The sequence below is a fragment of the Thalassophryne amazonica genome, chromosome 4 (assembly GCF_902500255.1).
Source record: "Thalassophryne amazonica chromosome 4, fThaAma1.1, whole genome shotgun sequence".
NCBI classification, from domain to species: domain Eukaryota; kingdom Metazoa; phylum Chordata; class Actinopteri; order Batrachoidiformes; family Batrachoididae; genus Thalassophryne; species Thalassophryne amazonica.
The window spans coordinates 59,526,576-59,553,096 of NC_047106.1; the positions used below are offsets into that span (position 1 = coordinate 59,526,576).

At 44.7% G+C, this 26,521-nt stretch overlaps 2 protein-coding genes across 2 annotated transcripts in view; both read right to left on the reverse strand.

Moving 5' to 3' along the window:
* LOC117508274 (sodium- and chloride-dependent GABA transporter 2-like) overlaps nucleotides 1–26,521 on the reverse strand; it is a 527,846-nt gene that overhangs the window by 43,869 nt on the left and 457,456 nt on the right.
* LOC117509074 (sodium- and chloride-dependent GABA transporter 3-like) overlaps nucleotides 1–26,521 on the reverse strand; it is a 233,564-nt gene that overhangs the window by 40,497 nt on the left and 166,546 nt on the right. The window contains exon 7 of the mRNA XM_034168880.1: nucleotides 18,773–18,876. Coding sequence (XP_034024771.1) covers nucleotides 18,773–18,876 — 104 coding nt within the window. The remainder of the gene's footprint in view (nucleotides 1–18,772; nucleotides 18,877–26,521) is intronic.

Consider the following 26,521-nt stretch of genomic DNA (forward strand, 5'->3'; position numbering starts at 1 on the left):
TCAGGTTAAATTGTTCATCAGTAAGATGGCCTATGGAAAGAAACTGCTCCTGTGTCTCATTGTTTTGACTACAACTAATAGAAATAATAGACAAATAATAGAAAAGATCCCACCAAGGCCAGATTTTTAACAACCGTAAAAATGCAAACTTCTCAAAAGACAGTGTTTTTGCGGTACATATTAGGGGTCGACAGGTATGGATTTTTAGGGCCGATACCGATACTGATTATTGACAATGTTTGGAGGCCGACACTGACATATTAGGGTGACAAAGTGACAAAGATACGGCAGGCCATGATGTTGCGAGATAGTAAGGATGAGAGAGTGCGGCAGGCAGATATTACCGTCAGGACGGGTCGCAAGTGGTCAGCCAGTAGAGCACTCACAGAGGTGGAGAACCGGCTGTACCAGGCGGACATCGCGGGGACAGTAGCTAGGGGCAGGCTTGGACTGGGTTGTTCAACTAGGACAAGCTGGGAAAAAGCAAATCCAAATGAACGACGATACATGGTGCAGAGAGATCCGTAAGGTCGAGGAGGAGAACCGGCATGTAAAGGCCATAGCCATAAAAAAGCAAGGCAGCTGGACAAGATGGGAAGGAGTGCAAGAGAGGGGTTTGACTTGGCGGGACGTCTAGAGTATGGAAGCATACCGGATAAAGTTCCTTCTGTGCTCGGTTTATGATGTTCTGCCGACTCCATCAAACCTCTACATATGGGGTTTGGTGGAGAGTCCCAACTGCAAGCTCTGTGGGAAGCCAGCCAACCTGGAGCATGTCCTCTCATCTTGCCAATCAAGGGCCGATGGAAAATTCCGGTGGCGTCATGATAAGATTCTGTCACAGTTGGCAGATGGGGTTGAGCAGGCAAGGAAAAAGGCAAAAGACCTTTCCAGCAGGCTCTGCTTTATCAATTTTGTCAGGTCAGGCGAGGCAGCTGCCGCAGGACGTAGGAACAGAGGCATTTTGGCCTCAGCAAAGGACTGGGAGATGCAGGCAGACCTGAGGAAGCAATTCAAATTCCCAGAGGAGATAGCCCACACTAGCCTTAGACCAGATATGGTCCTCTGGTTTAGGAGCACTAAACAGGTTGTACTCATAGAGCTGACCGTACCCTGGGAAGAGAGGATTGAAGAGGCACATGAGCGCAAGAAGGGGAAATATCAAGGCCTGATACATGACTGCCAGCAAAACGGGTGGAAGGCCTGGAACCTTCCAGTAGAGGTTGGCTGTAGGGGTTTTGCTGGGCAGTCACTTTGGAGAAAGCTGGGGCAGTTGGGAATTGAAGGGGTGGCTAGGAAGCGCTTGATAGGCAACATCACTAGGCAGGCAGAGGCAGCATCCAGATAGATTTGGATTCATAGGGATGTGAGGTGGCAGAGCCAGGCTGTGGAAGGATCAATGGCAGAGAGTTGAGTGGCGGTGTCATGGGCTTAATTTGACGAAACATCAAAAGAAGGGAGGGTGCCCATCTGATGACCTGCGGTAGCTACTCAACTCCTGCCATGTGCTGGTGCCTGAAAAAATGGAAGGAGAGGAGAGAGTGATGCCACTGGCCCACAGATGGTGCAGGGCAGAGTACCTGTAAAGGTGGGCCAGTTGCGATAACCCTATCGTATTTTATATATGGGTAATATTCACCTGCAATAAAATGTGTCAAAAAGTGTCAAAATTTAGTATTGCTCACTCTTAACACAAATCTTTCTTTAAATGTTTTGCAGCATATGTTTAATTCACAGAACCAACATCCTGGCTTCCGATAGTGTAGTGCCCAGTTTTGTTTGTTTTTATTTTTGTTTTGTTTCTTTCATTTTTTTTAAACTTCTTGTGTTTTGTTTCTATCTGCATCTGCGCGAGTGACTTATCACTCCAATGCACGAGTGTCAATCTCTGCTGTGTTTCAACATGCCCGTCACACAAAAAGGGCAAGGAGCTACAAATAACTTTCTAATCCAATTACATTTTTTTCCGTGAATCTGATCGGTTAATAATGTAAGATTTCAGACCATAAAATATCACGTGGACAGTGGCAAAATATTAAAAACATTTCACATTTGACATGTTACTCCGCCCCCTGGCCGTGTTGCTGATGCTGTCACCTGAGACCGACAGAAACTAGTACAGCGAAGATGATCCCGAAATCTGTGGATTTAATGGATTTAACTGGATTGATTGATGGAATTACTGTGGATTTAACTCAATGCATGTGACGAGATTGAGAAATCTGTGGGTCCGCTCACAGAATTTCCAGTTTGGCATGAAGACGCCGTTGTTACAGTAAGCTTTGACGAGCCGACCACACCCTTTAACAACGATTCGCTGACCGAAATACTTACAGAAAAATAAATCATGCAAATGATGGAATTGGATTAGAATGGGAATAACATGCCACAGGTAAAACTCAATTTGCAATTGCAAAATCCATCATGAATGTCCGCAAATCATCAGACACAACAGGGTTCGTCCCTAATTATGAAGCTAAAAAATTAACAGATAAATAAATACAGCTGACAGTAAGAATCTGCAAAATTATTCCTCTATGACATTTTGTTGGACAGCAGCCTTCAGCACTGACAGCTTGGAGTGGTGACAACTAAGAAATCAATTAGTTCTGTGGGCGGGATTTGTTACAAACCTGAAAGCAGAGACTCATATTTCAAAAGAGTGGTATATACAACCAGCCCGTCAATGCCTGAAGTTAGGGGGCATTAGCTCCATACGGTGCAAATGGAAAGTATTCACAGCGCTTCACATTTTCCACGTTTTGTTACGTTACAGCCTTATTCCAAAATGGAGTAATTAATCTTTTCCCTCAAAATTCTATTCACAACAACTCATAATGACAACAAGAAAAACGTTTTTATTATTATTATTATTATTATTATTATTATTATTATTTGTTTGTTTGTTTTTAATTAATTTATTTATGTTTGCAAATTATTAAAAGTAATAACTAAGAAATCACATGTACAAAAGTATTCACAGCCTCAGTACTCAGTGATGCCGGTAACGCGTTACATAGTAATGTGTTGCTCTAATCTGACCACTTTTTTTTTTGTAACGAGTAATCTAACACGTTAATCTTTCCAAATCAGTAATCAGATTAAAGTTACTTCTCCAAGTCACTGTGCGTTACTATTATTTTTGCATTGTGGGTCGTAGGCAGGAGGTCGGGGTTTGACTGAACTGCCCACTTTAAGCGGGCTGCGAGCTTTTCATTTGTGTTTTTTTGCAGCAGCTACGACTCGTCCTTACCTCTTAAACCGCGGTGACAACACCACACCTGCACTGAGCCTTACAAAGACATTTTTATGCTTTTTTTTTTTCTCCGAACCACTCCGTATCTGCTGCTAAAAACAGCTGATCCTCTGCGACGCGTCAACAACTAACATTATTTTCCACTCAAATGCACCTAAACTCTCTTTCTGAAGACCATATGATGTGAAAACACAATAAAACTTTCTTACCTGTAAATCTGGTCATGTTTCCTGCATACATAAATGTTATGAAATCAGAAGTGCCTGACTCCGTGGTATAACTCACAAACTCGCAGCTTAAAGCAGATAACCCGTAAGTTGGAGAGGAAATGGCGTCTCACTAATTTAGAAGATCTTCACTTAGCCTGGAAAAAGAGTTTGTTGCTCTATAAAAAAGCCCTCCGTAAAGCTAGGACATCTTACTACTCATCACTAATTGAAGAAAATAAGAACAACCCCAGGTTTCTTTTCAGCACTGTAGCCAGGCTGACAAAGAGTCAGAGCTCTATTGAGCCGAGTATTCCTTTAACTTTAACTAGTAATGACTTCATGACTTTCTTTGCTAATAAAATTTTAACTATTAGAGAAAAAATTACTCATAACCATCCCAAAGACGTATCGTTATCTTTGGCTGCTTTCAGTGATGCCGGTATTTGGTTAGACTCTTTCTCTCAGATTGTTCTGTCTGAGTTATTTTCATTAGTTACTTCATCCAAACCATCAACATGTCTATAAGACCCCATTCCTACCAGGCTGCTCAAGGATGCCCTACCATTATTTAATGCTTTGATCTTAAATATGATCAATCTATCTTTATTAGTTGGCTATGTACCACAGGCTTTTAAGGTGGCAGTAATTAAACCATTACTTAAAAAGCCATCATTTGACCCAACTATCTTAGCTAATTATAGGCCAATCTCCAACCTTCCTTTTCTCTCAAAAATTCTTGAAAGGGTAGTTGTAAAACAGCTAACTGATCATCTGCAGAGGAATGGTCTATTTGAAGAGTTTCAGTCAGGTTTTAGAATTCATCATAGTACAGAAACAGCATTAGTGAAGGTTACAAATGATCTTCTTATGGCCTCAGACAGTGGACTCATCTCTGTGCTTGTTCTGTTAGACCTCAGTGCTGCTTTTGATACTGTTGACCATAAAATTTTATTACAGAGATTAGAGCATGCCATAGGTATTAAAGGCACTGCGCTGCGGTGGTTTGAATCATATTTATCTAATAGATTACAATTTGTTCATGTAAATGGGGAATCTTCTTCACAGACTAAGGTTAATTATGGAGTTCCACAAGGTTCTGTGCTAGGACCAATTTTATTCACTTTATACATGCTTCCCTTAGGCAGTATTATTAGACGGCTTAAATTTTCATTGTTACGCAGATGATACCCAGCTTTATCTATCCATGAAGCCAGAGGACACACACCAATTAGCTAAACTGCAGGATTGTCTTACAGACATAAAGACATGGATGACCTCTAATTTCCTGCTTTTAAACTCAGATAAAACTGAAGTTATTGTACTTGGCCCCACAAATCTTAGAAACATGGTGTCTAACCAGATCCTTACTCTGGATGGCATTACCCTGACCTCTAGTAATACTGTGAGAAATCTTGGAGTCATTTTTGATCAGGATATGTCATTCAAAGCGCATATTAAAAAAATATGTAAGACTGCTTTTTTGCATTTACGCAATATCTCTAAAATTAGAAAGGTCTTGTCTCAGAGTGATGCTGAAAAACTAATTCATGCATTTATTTCCTCTAGGCTGGACTATTGTAATTCATTATTATCAGGTTGTCCTAAAAGTTCCCTGAAAAGCCTTCAGTTAATTCAAAATACTGCAGCTAGAGTACTGACAGGGACTAGAAGGAGAGAGCATATCTCACCCATATTGGTCTCTCTTCATTGGCTTCCTGTTAATTCTAGAATAGAATTTAAAATTCTTCTTCTTACTTATAAGGTTTTGAATAATCAGGTCCCATCTTATCTTAGGGACCTCATAGTACCATATCACCCCAATAGAGCGCTTCGCTCTCAGACTGCAGGCTTACTTGTAGTTCCTAGGGTTTGTAAGAGTAGAATGGGAGGCAGAGCCTTCAGCTTTCAGGCTCCTCTCCTATGGAACCAGCTCCCAATTCAGATCAGGGAGACAGACACCCTCTCTACTTTTAAGATTAGGCTTAAAACTTTCCTTTTTGCTAAAGCTTATAGTTAGGGCTGGATCGGGTGACCCTGAACCATCCCTTAGTTATGCTGCTATAGACTTAGACTGCTGGGGGGTTCCCATGATGCACTGAGTGTTTCTTTCTCTTTTTGCTCTGTATGCACCACTCTGCATTTAATCATTAGTGATTGATCTCTGCTCCCCTCCACAGCATGTCTTTTTCCTGGTTCTCTCCCTCAGCCCCAACCAGTCCCAGCAGAAGACTGCCCCTCCCTGAGCCTGGTTCTGCTGGAGGTTTCTTCCTGTTAAAAGGGAGTTTTTCCTTCCCACTGTCACCAAGTGCTTGCTCACAGGGGGTCGTTTTGACCATTGGGGTTTTTACGTAATTATTGTATGGCCTTGCCTTACAATATAAAGTGCCTTGGGGCAACTGTTTGTTGTGATTTGGCGCTATATAAATAAAATTGATTGACCGATTGATATCCATTCTTTGTGCTCAAACGCCAAAGCAGGGGCGAATCCAGATGGAATGGAGGCGTGGGGCAGGAATGTGCCCCCCCCCCCCCTACACACACAACACCCCTAGATTAAAGGTCCAGTTTTGAAGCCATTTTTTTTACTACAACTACTAATACTACTTAAAATAATAATAATTTTGACAAGTAAAATGTTTAGAGATAATTTAAATGTTAGAAAAATGTTAGAAAGAATTTGTTACATTTATAAACAATGTAGGTTAGAAATTGCATGTTTACTGTTACAGTGCTGTCAACAGTTAAATATGAGGTCAAGAAAGAGGTCTTTATTTTACTTTTTATAAAACGAGTATTTATTTTCATTGAAGTCAAGAAAGGGTGACTATAAAGTGAGTTTTGGCAAAACAAGTATCATTGTCATGTTGAGATGGCAGGGGGTTGTTGTTGGCAGCTGGGGAAAGTAACTAAAAAAGTAACTAGTAATCTAACTTAGTTACTTTTCCAATTGAGTAATCAGTAAAGTAACTAAGTTACTTTTTCAAGGAGTAATCAGTAATCAGTAACTGGATTACTTTTTCAAAGTAACTGTGGCAACACTGTCAATACTTTGCTGATGCACCTTTGGCAGCAATTACAGCCTCATGTCTTCTTGAATATGATGGCAAAAGCTTGGTGCACTTATCTTTGGGGAGTTTTGCCCATTCCTCTTTGCAGCACCTCTCAAGCTGCATCAGCTTTGATGGAGAGCGTCAGTGCAAAGCCATTTTCAGATCTCAATTGCATTCAGGTCTGGGCTCTGGCTGGGTCACTCAAGAACATACACAGAGTTGTCCTGAAGCCACTCCTTTGATATCTTAGCTGTGTGCTTAGGGTCATTGTCCTGCTGGAAGATTAGCCCCAGTCTGAGGTCAACAGCACTTTGGAGCAAGTTTTCATCCAGGATGACTCTATGCATTGCTGCATCCATCTTTCCTTCAATCCTGACTAGTTTTCCAGTTCCTGCTGCTGCAAAACATCTGCACACCATGGTGGTGATGCCTGGTTTTCTGCAAACATGAGGCCTGGCATTCACACCAAAGAGTTCAATCTTTGTCTCATCAAACCTGAAGATTCTGTTTCTCATGGTCTGAGAGTCCTTCACGTGACTTTTGGCAAACTCCAGGCAGGCTGCCATGTGCCTTTTACTAAGGTATGTCTTTTGTCTGGCCACTCTCCCATACAGGCCTGATTGGTGGATTGCTGCAGGGATGGTTGTCCTTCTGGAAGGTTCTCCTCTCTTCACAGAGGTATGCTGGAGCTCTAACAGAGTGACCATCGGGTTCTTGGATACCTCCCTCACTAAAGCACGTCTCCCCTGATTGCTCAGTTTAGACGTGCGGCCAGATGTAGGAAGAGTCCTGGTGGATCCAAACCTCTTCCATTTATGGATGATGGAGGCCACTGTGCTCATTGGGACCTTCAAAGCAGCATAAATGTTTCTGTACCCTTCCCAAGATTTGTGCCTCAAGACAATCCTGTCTCTGAGGTCTACAGACAATTCCTTTGTCTTCATGCTTGGTCTGTGATCTGACATGCACCTTATATGTAGACAGGTGTGTGCATTTCCAAATCATGTCCAATCAATTGAATTTATTCCATGTGGACTCCAATTAAGCTGTAGAACCATCTTAAAAATGATAAAATTTATTGTTTTAATACATTTGTTGTATGGCTGGGGGGCCTGGCTGCCTTTTTGTTTCTGTCTTTTGTTTTTCCTTCCAGGTGGCTTGCATTTGTGACTGAGTGGCTGTGTAGCTGAGTTTATCAGGACCTCACCCTGATCACCTGAGGCTGATCACCTGCGGCTCGTCAGGACTCACAGCTGTGGTGCATCTACATGGATTGGAACATGGTGGCATTTAAGACTGGAGTACACAGTGTGTATTTGCCAGAGACTCGACCTTGTGACCAGACGGGTGAGATCGTCGTCTCGGGAGCCATCTCATCATCAGTGGATGCAGAGAACGTCCAGGTTTGATGCATGGTCTGTGAAAGAGGAGAGGGTGAGGTCTCACGCTCGTCAGCACACTTCCTGAGGTACGTTAGATTTTGTGACTAACATTTATACAGTCAGTAAATGTGGTGTCCCTCACACCTTATTATATTGAGCTGTATGTTGGTCGTGTAATCAGCTTCCACTGCAGTGGAGTTTTGTGAACTGGATGTTCCATGCCTGCAGGGTGGGGAGCTGATTAGTAATCAAGCCAGGAAGTGTTTGCTGTTTGTGCACCTTTGAGCGTTCTCTCTGTGTGTTGAGTGTGGACTCACATAAGGATTCCTTCTTTCACAGACTCGGTTTGTCGCGGCCACCTGGGGGGTGTCGGCGGGGTCCTTGGGTCCGAACTGGTTCTGGCTCCGGACCGTTTTGTGCTGCTGGGAGCACACCGCAAATCCGCCACGCCAGACCGCGCACTTATTTGTTTGTATTTTTTCACAGCACTGTTATGTTCATTAAACTCTGTTATCCTTTGTACCATGCTCTGCTTATTTTATACTGGGTCCTTCAAATGCTGGTCGGTTCTCCGGGCTGCATCCGACACATAACAACATTTGCAAAAAGACATTTTTCACATTGTCATTATGGGGTATTGTGTCTAAAAGTTTAAGGAAAAAAGAATTTCATCCATTTTGGAATAAGGCTATAACATAAAATGTGGAAAAGGTGAAGCACTGTGAATAATTTTTTGCATGCACTGTATGATGGGCCCTTCTCACACATCAATAGCCTTTTGTGAAGTGGAATAAATTAAAGTTAAGATTTTTAATGTTTTTTAAATGACTCTAACAGCCACAACTTCAGGTAATTTAACTTAAATATGATTCCTATTTCATATCTGTTATATATTATGTTATGTGCAGGTTATAAATAACATTTAAAGGGTTACAAACACATTGATATAGGATGCACACAGCATTCCTTCTTCAAAATTGTTGGGTTTTTTTATTCCTTCGACATTTTTAGTGGGATTGCTTTTTTCTTTATCAATATAGCGCCTTTTTATTGTCTTATTTGAACAAGAGCTGAACCTGAACTGATTTTGTTTCAGGGCAGAGAACATTATTTTAGTCACATATTATTGTTATTATATATATATTATTTTTGTTTGTGTGATTAACCAAAAAGGACATTGTTTATTACAATCTAACAGTTGTGGGCACAGTTCCGATAATCCGATAACCGATAATTATCAAAGAAAGTTTTCATTATCAGATTATCTTTTCAGATATCTTTGAAAACCATTATCAGACTAATTATCTTCTGATAAATTTTTGTCCGATACTTTTTATACCATTAACGTGGTAAACAAAGGTGAACAGATGTGTAGTTCTACTGTTTGCAAACAGAGAAGAGCTGCATCTAGAAAAAATCTGCTCTATCCTCTGCAGGCAAAGGAAAACCTGGTCACACAAAAATAAACAACTAATTTCTTTTAACCCCATACTGATACGCTGCCAATATCACCCAAGTCATCCAGAGGCATACAGTTTTAACTTATGGTTCAAATTTTAACCAAACTTATTTCGTACAAGTTATTTAAATTAACGTCACTTCTGAAGTTTTATAAAGTGAAAATATCAGATATATGTTTTAGTTTTAAAGTAATGCGCAAATTTTTAAGGTTTTAGTGTGGGCATGCTGTGTCCAGGTGCATTATGGGTGATAGGGTAATCTCAGTACATTCACGACAGGAAAATGCATTTGAGACACTCTGATCAGGACAACAGCATTAAACTCTAGTGCCTAAAACTCTGGTGAATACATTCTCTGGGTTTATAGACGTTGCTATTGTGTTTGCTTTTATTAAATTCCACACATCTTAACGTAGCAAGTAGCAACACAGATGATCTGGAATTTTGTGTTTGCACGTTTTCACGGTCTCTACTGCCATCTACTGGCCAGTAGTGCTCATGGCAGTATTCAGACTGAAACTGGGCAGACACTGTACCAGAGAACTGCATGGTGTAAAAGTTCAGAGTGCCCAATTTATGTTCTCACACACATTGTACATTCAAAAACCACATGTCGGACTCGTTTCCAGAAACAAAACGTAAACAGAAGCTTTTTTTTCAAACTTAATTTACAAAAACTCTTGATGGGAGACATCAAAGTTTAAAAAAAAAAACATTACAAGACAGGTCTGCGGTGTTTGCACATGCATAGTGCAAGAGGTTGGATGCTTGTAGCGCTTCAGCTTGTTATTCCATGTATACTAAACAATGCAGGACACGCAATTAACCTTAAACTCTGTACGATCCAAACGCACGAATGAAAAATCAGCTGAAAAAGGGCCAAGACTCGCACTGGCACCAGTAGATCAGAAGAGCTGACTCGTTTGGGTCTGTTGTCATCTTTAATGATTCTAAAAGTGACTGTTGTGTTAAAACTCAAAATCAGCTTGTTTAGTAATTGTAAGTGTACCGGAGTGCCGATGACACTGGAAATTATCGGTTATCTGTATATTCTGATCCATTTTTGGGTGGTTTATCATTTTAGCTTTATTATTATTGGTGGTGGCAAGATGGCGCCTGCGGGTGGCAAGATGGCGCCTGTGTGTTTGGCATTCCGTCAGCCCTATCTCTACCACTTGTCGAGTTTTTTGTTATTTGTAGCTGTGTTTTTGCTCTGTGTGTTCTGCCGGGACATCTCTGCTTTGCTTGTGTATAATCGTCAGTCTCTCTTGGACATTAATGCTCTTTATGAGCCGCTGCTGTTGTCTGGATCTGGGCTGGGAAGGCCCCGCGAGGGCCCCGCCCGCCCTGCTCTGCCACCTGTGCTCGTGGAGGTCCCGCTGCACCTGCTCCGTTTTCCTTGCGCTCCTCTCCGGAGGAGGCACTTTAGAAGGCAAGGAAAGCGGAGCGGTGCATTGGTGAAATTTAAGTTCTACCTGGCAGTCTTCACTAGAGGGTCTGATCCTCGCCTCCTCTGCGATGGATGATATTTTTGGGCGTGGGAGCGTGCGCTGCGCACAAGAGGCTGCTGGATTCATTCTGTTGTTCCTGGACCGTCCTCTCCGATGACCGGACCGGCTCCGCTAAAGCTGTGCCCGTTTTTGCCGCAGCTTTCTGCTGCTGCCTCTCGCCGGGCTGCGGAGTTTTTATGCTGGTGCTGTCGTCTGCAGGCTCGCAGACGTGGTGTTTCACCTGAGTTCCTCCGGCCGCTGAAACACGCTGCGTCACTGGCTGCTGAGGAGCTGAACTTCCGCATGATTTCATTAAAATCTGGTGATCCCACCGAGATCCTCAGTTTGGGTCTCATTAACATCAGATCATTGTCTCTGAAGTCATTGCTGGTGAATGACTTAATTGTGGATCATCGCCTGGACATGATTGGGTTATGTGAAACCTGGCTTAAATCCACAGCTGTCCTTCCTCTGAATGAGTCAAGTTTCATGTGATGTGAGGAAAGGCGGGGGTGTTGCTTTTATTTATAAATCCTGGTTTACTTTATTAACTGTTGGGGGTCATAAATATAATTCATTTGAGCATCTGATTCTCCGTTATGCCCATGATGCTAAGTACTGAAATCATGGATGCATTAGGATTTCAGCAGTTCATTCATGGTTCAACGCATATCAGTGGTAATGGTCTTGATTTGGTTCTTGCACGTGGCCTTGCTGTCACAGATATTGACATCCTGCCTTTTGCATCAGCGGTCTCTGACCACTCACTTATTAGGTTTACAATTACGCTGCCGCGTTTAGTGGAGCAACAACCTTGCCTATCATTGCGGCGACGTATTAAACCTTCAACTTTGACTGAACTCAAAGCGAGACTACCAGAAATCTTAACTTCAAGCTTGATGAATTTTCAGTCGGTAGACAGTCTTGCGGATAGCCTGAATTTATTGCTAAAAACCACACTTGATAAGATTGCACCTCCTCTATTAAGGCCATGCCTTCCCAAGGCACAGACACCTTGGTTCAACAGTTATTTGCTAGAGGTGTTCCACCTTGCGTGGCATGAAGCTATTTTACATTATAAGCATGCTTTATTGGCTACGAAGCAGGCCTATTACTCTGAAGTGATAAACAAAAACAAGCCTAATTCAAAGTTTTTGTTTGATACGGTGGCATTTCTTATTCAGGGACAGCCACCTGTTGGTCATTCTCCTTTTTCAGCACAGGACTTTCTGGACTATTTCGAAAAGAAAATACAAGATATTAGGTTGAGCACATCTCAGCATACTTTGGTCCAGTCATTGTATCCAGCTACTGAGCTGGGGACTACTACTGAGGTGCTACCTAGGATTCACAGAATTTGATAGTATCTCACTAGGTGTGCTGACAAAACTTGTGATGTCTACTAAAAGCACAACTTGTTTATTTGATCCTATACCAACAAAATTGTTTAAGGATCTTTGGCCCATTCTTGGGCCGACTGTGCTTTCTCTAAACTCTTGATCTGTTCCAAATTGTTTTAAATCTGCAGTGGTTAAATCACTACTCAAGAAATCTAATCTTGATCCTGGTGTATTGAAAAATTATAGGCCGATATCAAATCTATCATTCTGCTCTAAAATTCTGGAAAAGGTGGTTTCACGGCAGCTTGTGGACTATCTTACTGAGAATGACCTTGCTGAGCCACTGCAGTCTGCTTTTAGAAAACATCACTCCACAGAAACAGCACTTATTAAAGTAGTTAATGATCTTCTGCGAGCAATGGACTCAGATACTACTACAGTATTGGTGTTGCTGGATCTCAGTGCTGCGTTTGACACCGTTGATCATCATATTCTACTTGATAGGCTAGAAAACTGTTTCGGGATTACTGGAACTGCTCTTGCGTGGTTGATGTCTTATCTGTCTGGTCATTCCCACTGTGTTTTGTGCAACGACACTTCCTCTGATTTTAGGGGCATGAAGTTCCGCAGGGATCCGTTCTGGGTCCCCTGCTTTTTTCCCTGTATATGGCACCCCTTGGGAACATTTGTGGCGTTTTGGGGTTGCTTTTCATTGCTATACTGATGACACTCAGTTGTATATGCCGATAGCTGCTGGAAATCCTGTCCACATAAAATCTTTACAGGACTGTCTCGCAGCAGTGAGAAGTTGGATGTCTAACAACTTTCTACTTTTGAACTCTGATAAGACTGAAATGATGGTCCTTGGTCCAGCAAGACATCGGCATCAATTTGATCAGCTAGCGCTTAGCCTAGGTTCATGTGTTATACATCATACTGACAAAGTGAGGAACCTTGGGTAATTTTGATCCTACGTTGTCCTTTGACCTCCACATTAGGGACATTACAAGGACTGCTTTCTTTCATCTAAGAAATATAGCAAAGATTTGTCCCATCCTGTCTATGGCTGATGCTGAGACTCTGATTCATGCTTTTGGTTCTTCTAGATTAGACTATTATAATGCTTTGTTTTCTGGTTTACCACAGTCCAGCATCAGGGGTCCTCAACTAGTTCAAAATTCTGCTGCCAGACTTCTGACACGAAGCAGAAGGTTTGACCATATTACGCCGGTTCTGGCATCCCTTCACTGGCTTCGGGTCTCTTTGAGATCGGATTTTAAAGTATTACTATTGGCCTATAAAATTGTTCATGGACTGGCACCCTCCTATCTGGCCAGCCTGGCTGAGTCCTATGTGCCAGCTAGGGCTCTGCGTTCACAGGGTGCAGGACTATTGTGTCCCGAGGGTGAAGAAAAAATCAGCGGGTTACAGAGCTTTTTATCAACGCACCCCAGCTCTGTGGAATGATCTGCCTGCACTGATATGACAGTCGGACTCTGTGGAGACTTTTAAAGCTAGACTGAAGACACATTTGTTCTCCCTGTTTTATCATTAGTATTTTATATAATTGTGTGTCTTTTTTATTTGTTTTATTTATTTATTTCTTTTACCTTTTTATGGTAGAGCTGTTGACCGATCACCACCTGGTGGTGAGTTGGATCCGCTGGGAGGGGAGGAAGCCGGTCAGACCTGGCAGGCCCAAACGTATTGTGAGGGTCTGCTGGGAACGACTGGCAGAACCCTCTGTCAGCGAGGTCTTCAACTCCCACCTCCGGGAGAGCTTCTCCCAGATCCCGGGGGAGGTGGAGACATGGAGTCCAAGTGGACCATGTTCTCCACCTCCATTGTCGATGTGGCCGCTCGTAGCTGTGGTCACAAGGTCTCTGGTGCCTGTCGCGGCGGCAATCCCCAAACCTGGTGGTGGACACCGGAAGTAAGGCATGCCGTCAAGCTGAAGAAGGAGGCCTACTTATCTTTGTTGGTAGGTGGGACCCCAGAGGCAGCTGACGGGTACCGGCAGGCCAAGCGTGCCGCAGCCCGTGCGGTCGCAGAGGCAAAAACTCGGGTCTGGGAGGAGTTCGGGGAGGCTATGGAGGAGGACTATCGGTCGGCCTCGAAGAGATTCTGGCAAACCATCCGACGCCTCAGGAGGTGGAAGCAGCTTTCTACCAGCACTGTTTACAGTGCGGGTGGCGAGCTGTTGACCCTGATTGGGGATGTTGTCGGGTGGTGGAAGGAGTACTTCGAGGATCTCCTCAATCCCATCGTCACGTCTTCCGAAGAGGAAGCAGAGACTGGGGACTCAGAGGCGGACTCATCCATTACCCAGGCCGAAGTCACCGAGGTGTTTAGAAAGCTCCTCGGTGGCAAGGCTCCTGGGGTGGATGAAATCGGTTCTGAGTTCCTTAAGTCTCTGGATGTTGTGGAACTGTCTTGGCTGACATGCCTCTGCAACATCACATGGCGATCGGGGACAGTGCCTCTGGATTGGCAGACCGGGGTGGTGGTCCCTCCGTTTAAGAAGGGGAACTGGAGGGTGTGTTCCAACTATAGGGAGATCACACTCCTCAGCCTCCCCAGTAAGGTCTATTCCAGAGTAATGGAGAGGAGAATTCGACCGATGGTCGAACCTCAGATTCAGGAGGAGCAGTGTGGTTTTCGTCCTGGTCGCGGCACACTGGACCAGCTCTACACGCTCCATCAGGTGCTCGAGGGTTCATGGGTTAGGGTTAGGGTTAGGGTTAGAGTTCGCCCAACCAGTCCACATGTGTTTTGTGGATCTGGAGAAGGCGTTCGACCGTGTCCCTCGGGGCACCCTGTGGGGAGTGCTCCGGGAGTACGGGGTCCAGGGGTCCTTTGCTAAGAGCTATCTGGTCCCTGTATGACTGCAGCAGGAGCTTGGTTCGTATTGCTGGTAGTAAGTCAAACCTGTTTCCAGTGCACGTTGGCCTCCGCCAGGGCTGCCCTTTGTCACTGGTTCTGTTCATTATTTTTATGGACAGAATTTCTAGGCACAGCCAGGGTGTAGAGGGGGTCTGGTTTGGGAACCACAGAATCTCGTCTCTGCTGTTTGCGGACGATGTGATTCTGTTGGCTTCGTCAAATCAGGACCTTCAGCGTGCACTGGGGCGGTTTGCAGCCAAGTGTGAAGCGTTCGGGATGAAGATCAGCACCTCCAAATCCGAGGCTATGGTTCTCGACTGGAAAAAGGTGCTTTGCCCTCTTCAGGTCGGTGGAGTGTCCTTGCCTCAAGTGGAGGAGTTTAAGTATCTCGGGGTCTTGTTCACGAGTGAGGGGCGGATGGAGAGTGAGATCGATAGACGGATCGGTGCAGCATCTGCAGTGATGAGGTCGCTGTATCGAACCGTCGTGGTGAAGAGAGAGCTGAGTAGGGGGCAAAGCTCTCGATTTACCAATCGATCTACGTTCTGATCCTCACCTATGGTCATGAGATTTGGCTCATGACCGAAAGAACGAGATCGTGAGTACAAGTGGCCGAGATGAGTTTCCTCCACAGGGTGGCTGGGCGCTCCCTTAGAGATAGGGTGAGGAGCTCGGTCACTTGGGAGGAGCTCGGAGTCGAGCCGCTGCTCCTCCACGTCGAAAGGAGTCAGTTGAGGTGGCTCGGGCATCTTTTCCGGATGCCCCCTGGACGCCTCGCTGGAGAGGTGTTCCGGGCACGTCCCATTGGGAGGAGGCCCTGGGGAAGACCCAGGACATGCTGGAGGGACTATATCTCTCGGCTGGCTTGGGAACGCCTTGGGGTTCCCCCGGAGGAGCTGGGGGAGGTATGTGTGGATCGGGAGGTCTGGGCGGCTTTGCTTGAGCTGCTGCCCCCGCGACCCGACTCCGGATAAAGTGGAAGAAAATGGATGGATGGATGGATGGAAATGTTTTTATTGTGTTTTAATCTTATTTCATTTTATTCTGCTTTTAAATGTAAAATGTTTAATTACTCGTGATTTGGTGCTATATAAATTAATAAATTATTATATTATTATTATTATAAATTATTTATTGAAGATAACTTTTCAGTTATCTGATTATCTGTTATCGAAGATAATTTTTTGGTTATCTGTGCCCACCATTGCAATCTAACCTGTAATATTTTCCCTTTCTGGTGAAGTGTGTTTAACCATTGTTGTGTAAAATGCCATTTCTTGAACTGTTGATGCTTTTTCATGGTTAAACATTTTTCCTGCAATCAATTGCTTGTTCTTAGGATGTATTTATGGAACTCTAATAATGTTATATTCAGTTAAAAGGAACCTAAGAACAAAATGGATGTCAATACATTTAATTGTCTAAGTATTTGAAATGCATCTGATTCTACCTGCATCTGAAGCATGAGTGAAATTACATACCAAATGGGTGGAGTTTAGTGATGTAGAGCCCACTTTAAAAGTTCCAGAACAAAGCATTTCGCTCTTCTGTGTGTGGTTTTGTTCTTCTGCTTGTGATTTTTCTCTCTTCTTTTCTCTTTGTAAGCACTTAATTTTCTTTGTGGCTAAACAGGCCCAGTTAGCTAAAAGCTACCACGTGGCTTCCTTTGTTCTTCACGTTCTCTGTGAGTTCAGTACTTTTGGTAACTTTTGATGCAAACCAAGTGACAGACTCACAGAACCATCAGTTTGTCCTGTCGGCAAAACAAGCTGAAACTGTCTGGTATCACCGGGGAAAACCAGCAGTTCAACCTGAGAACCAGATAAGCATAGGCCAAACACGGCCCATCAACGACCGATGCCAATCGTTTCATCTTCAAGGAATCAGTCAAGTGACCCATCAATCCACAGGGTTTTGTTAAGTGGTACAAGGTGGCTTTATATATTTGTTTGATAATTTTCTTAATAATAATTGGCAACCTAAAATTCAGCACAAAATTCCAATCAGATTTATTCACTTAATTCCTTAAACTTTATTTTGCTGCTTTCTTTCAATGTCTCACAAGTAACAAAATGTGTCCATCATGATCATTATTTAATCATTGTCCATATTTTCAAAATGCCAGTAACCTGTTCATTTGTTTGTATATTTGTAAATAAAATGTAAATATTCTTGCTGTGGTTTATTGTGTGTTAATTATTTTGGCATGCACGTGAAGTACCATAAATTCCAAAGAATAATGATTTAAATTCACTATATATTCATGGTGCAGCCGTGTGTGGCCAAATAATTATAAATTACTTAAAACTGTTACATGATTTTGGTCCCCACTGGTGAGGTCCAGTCCAACTGACATCTTAATAATTATTCAATATTGAAACTTGCTACACCTTATTTTGCCACCATGTGCAGAAAAGTTAACAACAGCAAGAAGCAAATTATTATTATTTTATTTACGCTATATGCAGTCAAAGATAACTTCGAGTCTATTCAAAAGCTCATGTATGCGCACATGCATGCCCTACTGCAGATGCTGTTAAAAGGTAAATAAAATATGTTTTATGATTGACTGAATCAATCAATCAATCAATCAACTTTTTTTTTATATAGCGCCAAATCACAACAAACAGTTGCCCCAAGGCGCTTTACACTGTAAGGCAAGGCCATACAATAATTATGAAAAACCCCAACGGTCAAAACGACCCCCTGTGAGCAAGCACTTGGCTACAGTGGGAAGGAAAAACTCCCTTTTAACAGGAAGAAACCTCCAGCAGAACCAGGCTCAGGGAGGGGCAGTCTTCTGCTGAGACTGGTTGGGGCTGAGGGAAAGAACCAGGAAAAAGACATGCTGTGGAAGGGGGCAGAGATCGATCACTAATGATTAAATGCGGAGTGATGCATACAGAGCAAAAAGAGAAAGAAACAGTGCATCATGGGAACCCCCCCACAGTCTACGTCTAAAGCAGCATAACCAAGGGATAGTCCAGGGTCACCTGATCCAGCCCTAACTATAAGCCTTAGCGAAAAGGAACGTTTTAAGCCTAATCTTAAAAGTAGAGAGGGTATCTGTCTCCCTGATCTGAATTGGGAGCTGGTTCCACAGGAGAGGAGCCTGAAAGCTGAAGGCTCTGCCTCCCATTCTACTCTTACAAACCCTAGGAACTACAAGTAAGCCTGCAGTCTGAGAGCGAAGCGCTCTAATGGGGTAATATGGTACTACGAGGTCCCTAAGATAAGATGGGACCTGATTATTCAAAACCTTATAAGTAAGAAGAAGAATTTTAAATTCTATTCTAGAATTAACAGGAAGCCAATGAAGAGAGGCCAACACGGGTGAGATATGCTCTCTCCTGCCAGTCCCCGTCAGTACTCTAGCTGCAGCATTTTGAACTAACTGAAGGCTAACTGAATGAGTGATTGAGATTATTCTGCAACATCAATACAAACATACAGAGGTGAATATATCAATGATACACAGATAACACAATAAAGCATAAACAATAAACACTTATTTCCATTGTGGTCCTTGTGAAAATATCATGTGACAAAATAGAGGAGCTTGATTGAACATCTACAAATTATAAATAAGAAAATATGTAATAATTAATGTAAAAATTATATATATATATATATATATATATATATATATATATATATATATATAATTGCATCATTTTAATTTGTCATTTGTCAGATACTTACTTGTAGCAGTTGTTGTTGTAGGCATTGTAGCTGCCAAGCACATTTAAAGTACCCCCACATAAACTGTATGAGAAGAAGATCTGAGCCACGGCCTCCATCCAAACCTGTTTCAACAGACAAATACCGAGTACATTTTCCAGCTGCAGGACAAATTACAGTAATGATGTCAAGCTCAAATTTCCACAGGGCCATTGTACATGGTCTGCCCTCCCAAAAAGACAAATTGAAAAGCTCAATAACTAAAACAACACAGAAAATAAAAACAAACAACCAAATACGAGGTCTGTCCATAAAGTATAGGTCCTTTTTATTTTTTTCAAAAACTATATGGATTTCAGTCATATGTTTTTACGTCAGACATGCTTGAACCCTCATGCGCATGCGTGAGTTTTTCCACGCCTGTCGGTGACGTCATTCGCCTGTGAGCACTCCTTGTGGGAGGAGTCGTCCAGCCCCTCGTCAGAATTCCTTTGTCTGAGAAGTTGCTGAGAGACTGGCGCTTTGTTTGATCAAAATTTTTTCTAAACCTGTGAGACACATCGAAGTGGACATGGTTCGAAAAATTAAGCTGGTTTTCAGTGAAAATTTTAACGGCTGATGAGAGATTTTGAGGTGACACTGTCACTTTAAGGACTTCCCACAGTGCGAGACGTCGTGCAGCGCTCTCAGGCGGCGTCATCAGCCTGTTTCAAGCTGAAAACCTCCACATTTCAGGCTCTATTGATCCAGGACGTCGTGAGAGAACAGAGAAGTTTCAGAAGAAGTCGGTTTCAGCATTTTATCAGGATATTCCACTATTAAAGGAGATTTTTTTAATGAAAGACGTGCGGACGGGTCCGCGTGTCGGGACGCAGCCGCCGCGATGCTCCGCCACAGGAAAAACACCTCTGTTGGAAGCCTTAAGGACAAGTTGGAACATGTCCAGCTGTTAAACAATTTCTCATATACTCACTCCACTGAAAGCCATCAAAAGCGGCCTGGATTTTACAAATGGTTATCAACACGGAGGTGTTTTTCCTGTGCCGCCGCTCCACGCCGGCTGCGTCCCGACGCGCGGACCCGTCCACACGTCTTTCATTAAAAAAATCTCCTTTAACAGTGGAATATCCGGATAAAATGCTGAAACCTGTTGGGAAAGTGTAGGAACACGGACCCACAACAGGGGGGCGCAAATGAACGGACAATGGAGTAAGTCAAATAACAACGCTTTACTGTTGTGAATGTGCACAACGAATACAACCAATCACAGAAATGGACAACAGTCAATTCACAAAAGTGTCGTGTGGGCAGGCTCGAAGATAGGAGACGCCTCTCCAAGGTAAGACCGGAACCACACGGCTTCCTCCGCCACAGGACCCCGGGAATACTGGAGCCGCCAAGTCCCGAACTCCCAGGTGGCCACTGCCTCCGCGTGTCGGACCTGGTACTGCTGGCGAGGGAAAAAGAACAGTTAGATGGGGGCGCGTTTGCACCCAGAACTCCGAACGGCAGGAAAGGTACCTCCACCTCTCGTTGGAACAGTAATCCAATAAACTAGCTCAGTCACAAAAATGTACTCTGTATGCTTCGATATGTTACCTCTCCGGTAGAAACGATATCTCGGCGATGAGGTGGAGATGCCGTCCTGCTGATATACCCCAGTGATAATTGCCGTCAGCTGTCTCAGGTGATGGGTGACAGCTGTTACCGAGGCTGCTCCTGTGGGGCGGCGGCGCCCTCTGGTGCCTGGAGCCCGCACTCCAGGCAGGGCGCCCTCTGGTGGTGGTGGGCCAGCAGTACCTCCTCTTCAGCGGCCCACACAACAAAACCGACTTCTTCTGAAACTTCTCTGTTCTCTCACGACGTCCTGGATCAATAGAGCCTGAAATGTGGAGGTTTTCAGCTTGAAACAGGCTGATGACGCCGCCTGAGAGCGCAGCGCGACGTCTCGCACCGTGGGAAGTCCTTAAAGCGACAGTGTCACCTCAAAATCTCTCATCAGCCGTTAAAATTTTCACTGAAAACCAGCTTAATTTTTCGAACCATGTCCACTTCGATGTGTCTCACAGGTTTAGAAAAAATTTTGATCAAACAAAGCGCCAGTCTCTCAGCAACTTCTCAGACAAAGGAATTCCGACGAGGGGCTGGACGACTCCTCCCACAAGGAGTGCTCACAGGCGAATGACGTCACCGACAGGCGTGGAAAAACTCACGCATGCGCACAAGGGTTCATGCATGTCTGACATAAAAACATATGAATGAAATCCATATAGTTTTTGAAAAAAATAAAAAGGACCTATACTTTATGGACAGCCCTCGTATATGGTACATTCTGACTAAATAAACTGTGTTAGCATTAGGACCAAACTTTCTTCAGTGACTGCAGTGTCATTAGGTTCATACAGAACAGCAGAGGCTTCAAGGGTGCAACTTAGAACTAGAAATTGGGGGGGGACAAAGTGCGAAGCCTGCAGGGCCGAAGCCCTGGGGGCCGCTTAGCTAGAAACCAACGGTTTCTAGATAAGCCCAGATGCATTCTGAGCATCCAGAACAGTAATTTTAATGTTTTGAGAAGACCATAAAGTGGACACCATTTGACTTATGCAATTTGAAACTGTGGATGTAAGTACTTTATTCTGAGAATAGCCAGCATTGATTTTATTAACATCCTGGTGTAAATAAGGTATCATTCTACATGTGTAGAACTCAAAAAGAATGATAGGTTGAGTTTTCATTAAAAAAACAACTGCAATGTGGTAAAATGTATTCATAAATATGAAAGAACAGGCTCTTAATAATTATTAACTATCGCATACATATTTTTTTTTCTCAAGATTTGTTTTTGCATAAGTTTGAAAAAAAACAACAGATCATAAGTTTAGGATAAATAACTTATCATGAATTTAATTTTCGAAGTGGCACTAATGAACACTCATACTGAACACAATTTCACTTGCATAGACTGATTTTGGAGATCAAGCAATAATTGCAGATGGGCTTCCTGAGGTCCCAGATAGCTTTTCTGATTTCCTTTTCTAACTTTCAGAATTTAGTAAATTAGCATATGGTCCATTGATACTTATGTGTAGACACTAGTCCCTAGAGGCAACTAAATCTGGGCAAATGCAGTCCCAGAAAATTCTGAATGTGACAAACAAGAAACAGGTGTTGTAAACAAGTCAATGCTGCTAAAAATACAAACTTGCAGAAACAAAGATACTATTCTGACATGGTTTACACATAAGACTGACATGGTTTGCACATAAGACTGGCATAGCATGTTTCAAGTACACACATATATGTCAGAAGGTGGGGGGGACATACCATATTCTGTCTCCCCTGGTTGAAAAGGTGGGAGGGACATGTCCCCCCATCCCCCACCAAATTGCACCCATGAGAGGCTTTACCATCTAACAAATTTTTCTTTACCCGAGAGGTGAACTTGTCACTGTGAGGCTTCAACACAGTGGCGCTTTTGGTGCACCATCAGCTTTGTGCCAATGAATTTCGCTGCAACTCTTTTCATGGCAAAATCTTTTGTCACAGTGGAATGTGCCGAAAAAGTGCTGATGTCCACCTCTTCCACAATTTCTCGGATAGTCACACGATGGTCTCACATCACCACAGCGTTCACTTTGGAAATGATCCGGTCATTTCTGCATGTTGATGGCCACCCGGAGCGCGGCTCGCTCTCCACCGTTGTGCGGCTGTCTTTAAACCGGTTGTACCGCTCCTTAATCTGTGTGATGTCCATAGGATCGTCACCGAAAGCCGTCTGAATAATCAGAATGGTTTCCACCTGGCTGTCGCCCAGTTTCTGGCAAAATTTGATGCAGTCGCGCTGCTCCAGTTGTTCTGCCATTTTCCTTGCAAAGAAAAAATGACAAGAGACTACACCCATCCTCACACAAACTCTGCTTACAAGCAAATGACGCAATCAACAGGCGTGAAAAAATTCACGCATGCACACAAAGGTTCAAGGTTGGCTCATGCAAGCACACGTGATTCAAATCCATCAGGTTTTTGAACAAAATAAAAAGGTTCGATACTTTTCTAACAGACCTCGTGTATATATATATTTGGATCCAAAGGGATCCAAAAAGGATAGGACCAAAAGTTATATTGGATCAGTTCCCACTGACCAATAGCATTAGAGCTTACTGCCAACAGCTAGCCAATCGGAGCGCGGCATACAATTATTCATGAGATGACATCACTAATGATGTAGCAGAGGTCAGGAACTTGCTGACAGATGCTGGTTGAAAAAATGGCAACAAACATGTCAACAACAGCAGAAAATCATCTGCCAGCGAGGTTTGCTGAGTTCAACTGAACTCCAAGGATGCCAAAAACACTAAGAAAGTAGACAAGCATGCTACTGATGTTTTAGAAGCATTCATATGCTGTTCACAACTAAATTAATTGATCTAAATGACTTGACTCTGTTGTTTGCTTAATTTGGGAGGGGGGTGGAGAACATAACAATTGATGGATGGCAAGTCAGAAAAGTCCAGTATTACTTTTCTTCATCCAATATTTCTCTATGCTGGACTCCTTACTGTTGTGTGGGCCGCTGAAGAGGAGGTACTGCTGGTCCACCACCACCAGATGGCGCCCTGCTTGGAGTGCGGGCTTCAAGCACGAGAGGGCGCCGGAGCCACTGGGAGTGACAGCTGTCACTCATCATCAGCACCAGCTGTCACTCATTCATCTCATCACCATCACCATAAAGGCCGGACTGCAACTCCACCTCATCGCCGAGAAATCAGCTACCATTCAGGTGATATTCTCTGCTGTACTTAACACTGACTAATAGTCTGATCTTCTTTGCAGCCGTTTTCCTGTGGGTGTTGCCTTATCTGTGGGATTGACGTTTGGTGTGACCAACGACGGCTTCGCTTCACACCCCAACCAGATAAGTGGTTAGACAGGAGCTGCATGAGTGTGTGATTGGAGGTGGAGGTTTTCCCTCCTAACTGTATACAGACTGTGGGATTACTGAGTGTGCGAACTCACACTCATCAGGACTGTCTCTGTTCTCTGCCAGCAGTACCAGGTCTGACCGCTGAAGACAGCGGCCACCTGGGGCGCAGGGCTTGGCGGCTCCGGTGTTCTTCAGCTCCGTTGGTGGTGGAAGCTGTGTGGGATCCGGCTCTTCTCTCGCCAGGCATCTTCTATCGTCGAGCCTGCCCACACGTCACTTTGTGTATAATTGACAGTCCACCATATTGTTATTGTCTGTACGTCGTTGTGCGATTCACAACATTAAATTGTTACTTTTGGCTTATCCATTGTCCGTTCATTAACGCCCCCTGTTGTGGGTCCGTGTCACGACACTTTCACAACAGGATTTCTCGGCCAGCGTCATGGATCCTGAGGGGCGTCAACCATCGCTTGAACAGCCAATGGAAGAGCGAGGTGCACAGGCGCCAGCAGGAGGCGTGTTAGGTGAGCTGCAGCACATCTTAACCGCCTTTACCGTTCGGTTGGACTTAGTTACCGAGCAGAGCATTGTTCTCAATCGTAGGATGGAGGCTCTCACCGCTCAGGTGGAAGCACATGCTCAGGGCGCTGCTGCAGCACCTCCTCCTGCTGACCGTGTGCCAGAGACAGACATTCCGCTGGTCGTTCAACGAACCCCCCCACCTTCCCCTGAAGCATACATAAGCCCTCCGGAGCCGTACGAAGGCTGTGTGGAGACGTGCGCGGACTTCTTGATGCAGTGCTCGCTCGTCTTTTCACAGCGTCCCGTCATGTACACGTCAGACGCTAGCCGGGTGGCTTACGTTATAAATTTGCTTCGAGGAGAGGCACGCGCCTGGGCTACGGCGCTCTGGGAGCAGAATTCATGGCTCCTAACAGTTTACACTGAGTTTGTGAGGGAGTTCCGACAGGTGTTCGACCACCCTCATAGAGGTGAGACCGCTTCAAGCGTGCTGCTGTCGATACGGCAGGGGCGTCGGAGCGCAGCGAAGTATGCAGTCGACTTCCGCATCACGGCAGCGCGAGCCGGCTGGAATGCTGTTGTGCTCCGCGCCGCCTTTGTAAACGGACTGTCTCTGGTCCTTAAGGAGCACCTGGTGGCGAAGGACGAGCCGCGGGATTTAGATGGGCTTATCGACCTGGTTATACGGTTAGACAACCGATTAACAGAACACCGACAGGAGCGAGACGAAGGGCGTGGTCAGGCACAAGCCGTCCCTCTTCCTCCCGGGTCCGAAAGGGAGCCGACGACGTCTCCACGCTCCACTGCCAGGGCTCTCCACGTGACAACAGCTCCCCCTGCTGACGTTGCTATGGAAACGAGCAGGGCCAAAAAGCGATCAGATCAGAGACAAAGGAGGCTGATCCGTGGAGAGTGTTTTCTCTGCAGCTCAACCGAGCACACACAGAGAGAATGCCCCAAACGGTCAAAACAGCAGCATTCGTCCTTAGAGACTGGGCTAAGGGTGGGTCACAACACCCACGCGTGGAAACCCCGAAGATCTGCACGAATCCCAGTCACGATCCTGAGCGGGGATCTAACCCTTCACGCCCCAGCACTGGTGGACACGGGGTTGGAGGGGAATCTGCTGGATAGCAGATGGGCAAAGGAGGTTGGGCTCCCTCTAGTGGCCTTACCGTCACCATTGTCGGTGCGGGCACTAGATGGCACCCTTCTTCCACTAATCACACACCAGACACAGCCAGTGACATTGGTGGTGTCTGGGAATCACAGGGAGGAGATTGTGTTTTATGTAACACCCTCTACCTCCCGAGTGATTTTGGGTTTTCCATGGGTGTTGAAACACAATCCCCGGATTGATTGGCCGTCTGGGGTTGTGGTTCAGTGGAGCGAAACCTGCCACCGGGAGTGTTTAGGATCCTCGGTTCCACCCGGTGTGACAGCTAAGGAGGAGGTTTTAGTCCCCCCCAATCTGGTGGCGGTGCCAGCCGAGTACCATGACCTTGCTGACGTCTTCAGCAAGGATCTGGCACTCACGCTGCCCCCACACCGTCCGTACGATTGTGCCATTGATTTGATACCGGGCGCTGAGTACCCGTCCAGAAGGCTGTACAACCTCTCACATCCGGAACACGAATCAATGGAGACCTACATCCGGGACTCGTTAGCTGCCGGGTTGATCCGGAACTCCACCTCCCCGATGGGTGCTGGTTTCTTTTTTGTGGGCAAGAAGGACGGCGGACTCCGTCCATGCATTGATTACAGAGGGCTGAACGAGATCACGGTTCGCAACCGATACCCGTTACCCCTGTTGGATTCAGTGTTCACGCCCCTGCATGGAGCCCAAATATTCACCAAATTGGACCTTAGGAATGCTTATCACCTGGTTCGGATCCGGGAGGGAGACGAGTGGAAGACGGCATTTAACACCCCGTTAGGTCACTTTGAGTACCTGGTCATGCCGTTCGGCCTCACCAATGCGCCCGCGACGTTCCAAGCGTTGGTTAATGATGTCTTGCGGGACTTCCTGCATCGGTATATACGAGTATAGACGATATACTCATCTTTTCTCCGGATCCTGAGACCCATGTCAAGTATGTACGTCAGGTCCTACAGCGGTTGTTGGAGAACCGGCTGTTTGTGAAGGGCGAGAAGTGCGAGTTCCACCGCACTTCTTTGTCCTTCCTGGGGTTCATAATCTCCTCCAACTCCGTCGCCCCTGATCCGGCCAAGGTTGCGGCGGTGAGAGATTGGCCCCAACCAACAAACCGTAGGAAACTGCAACAGTTCCTCGGTTTTGCAAATTTCTACCGGAGGTTCATCAA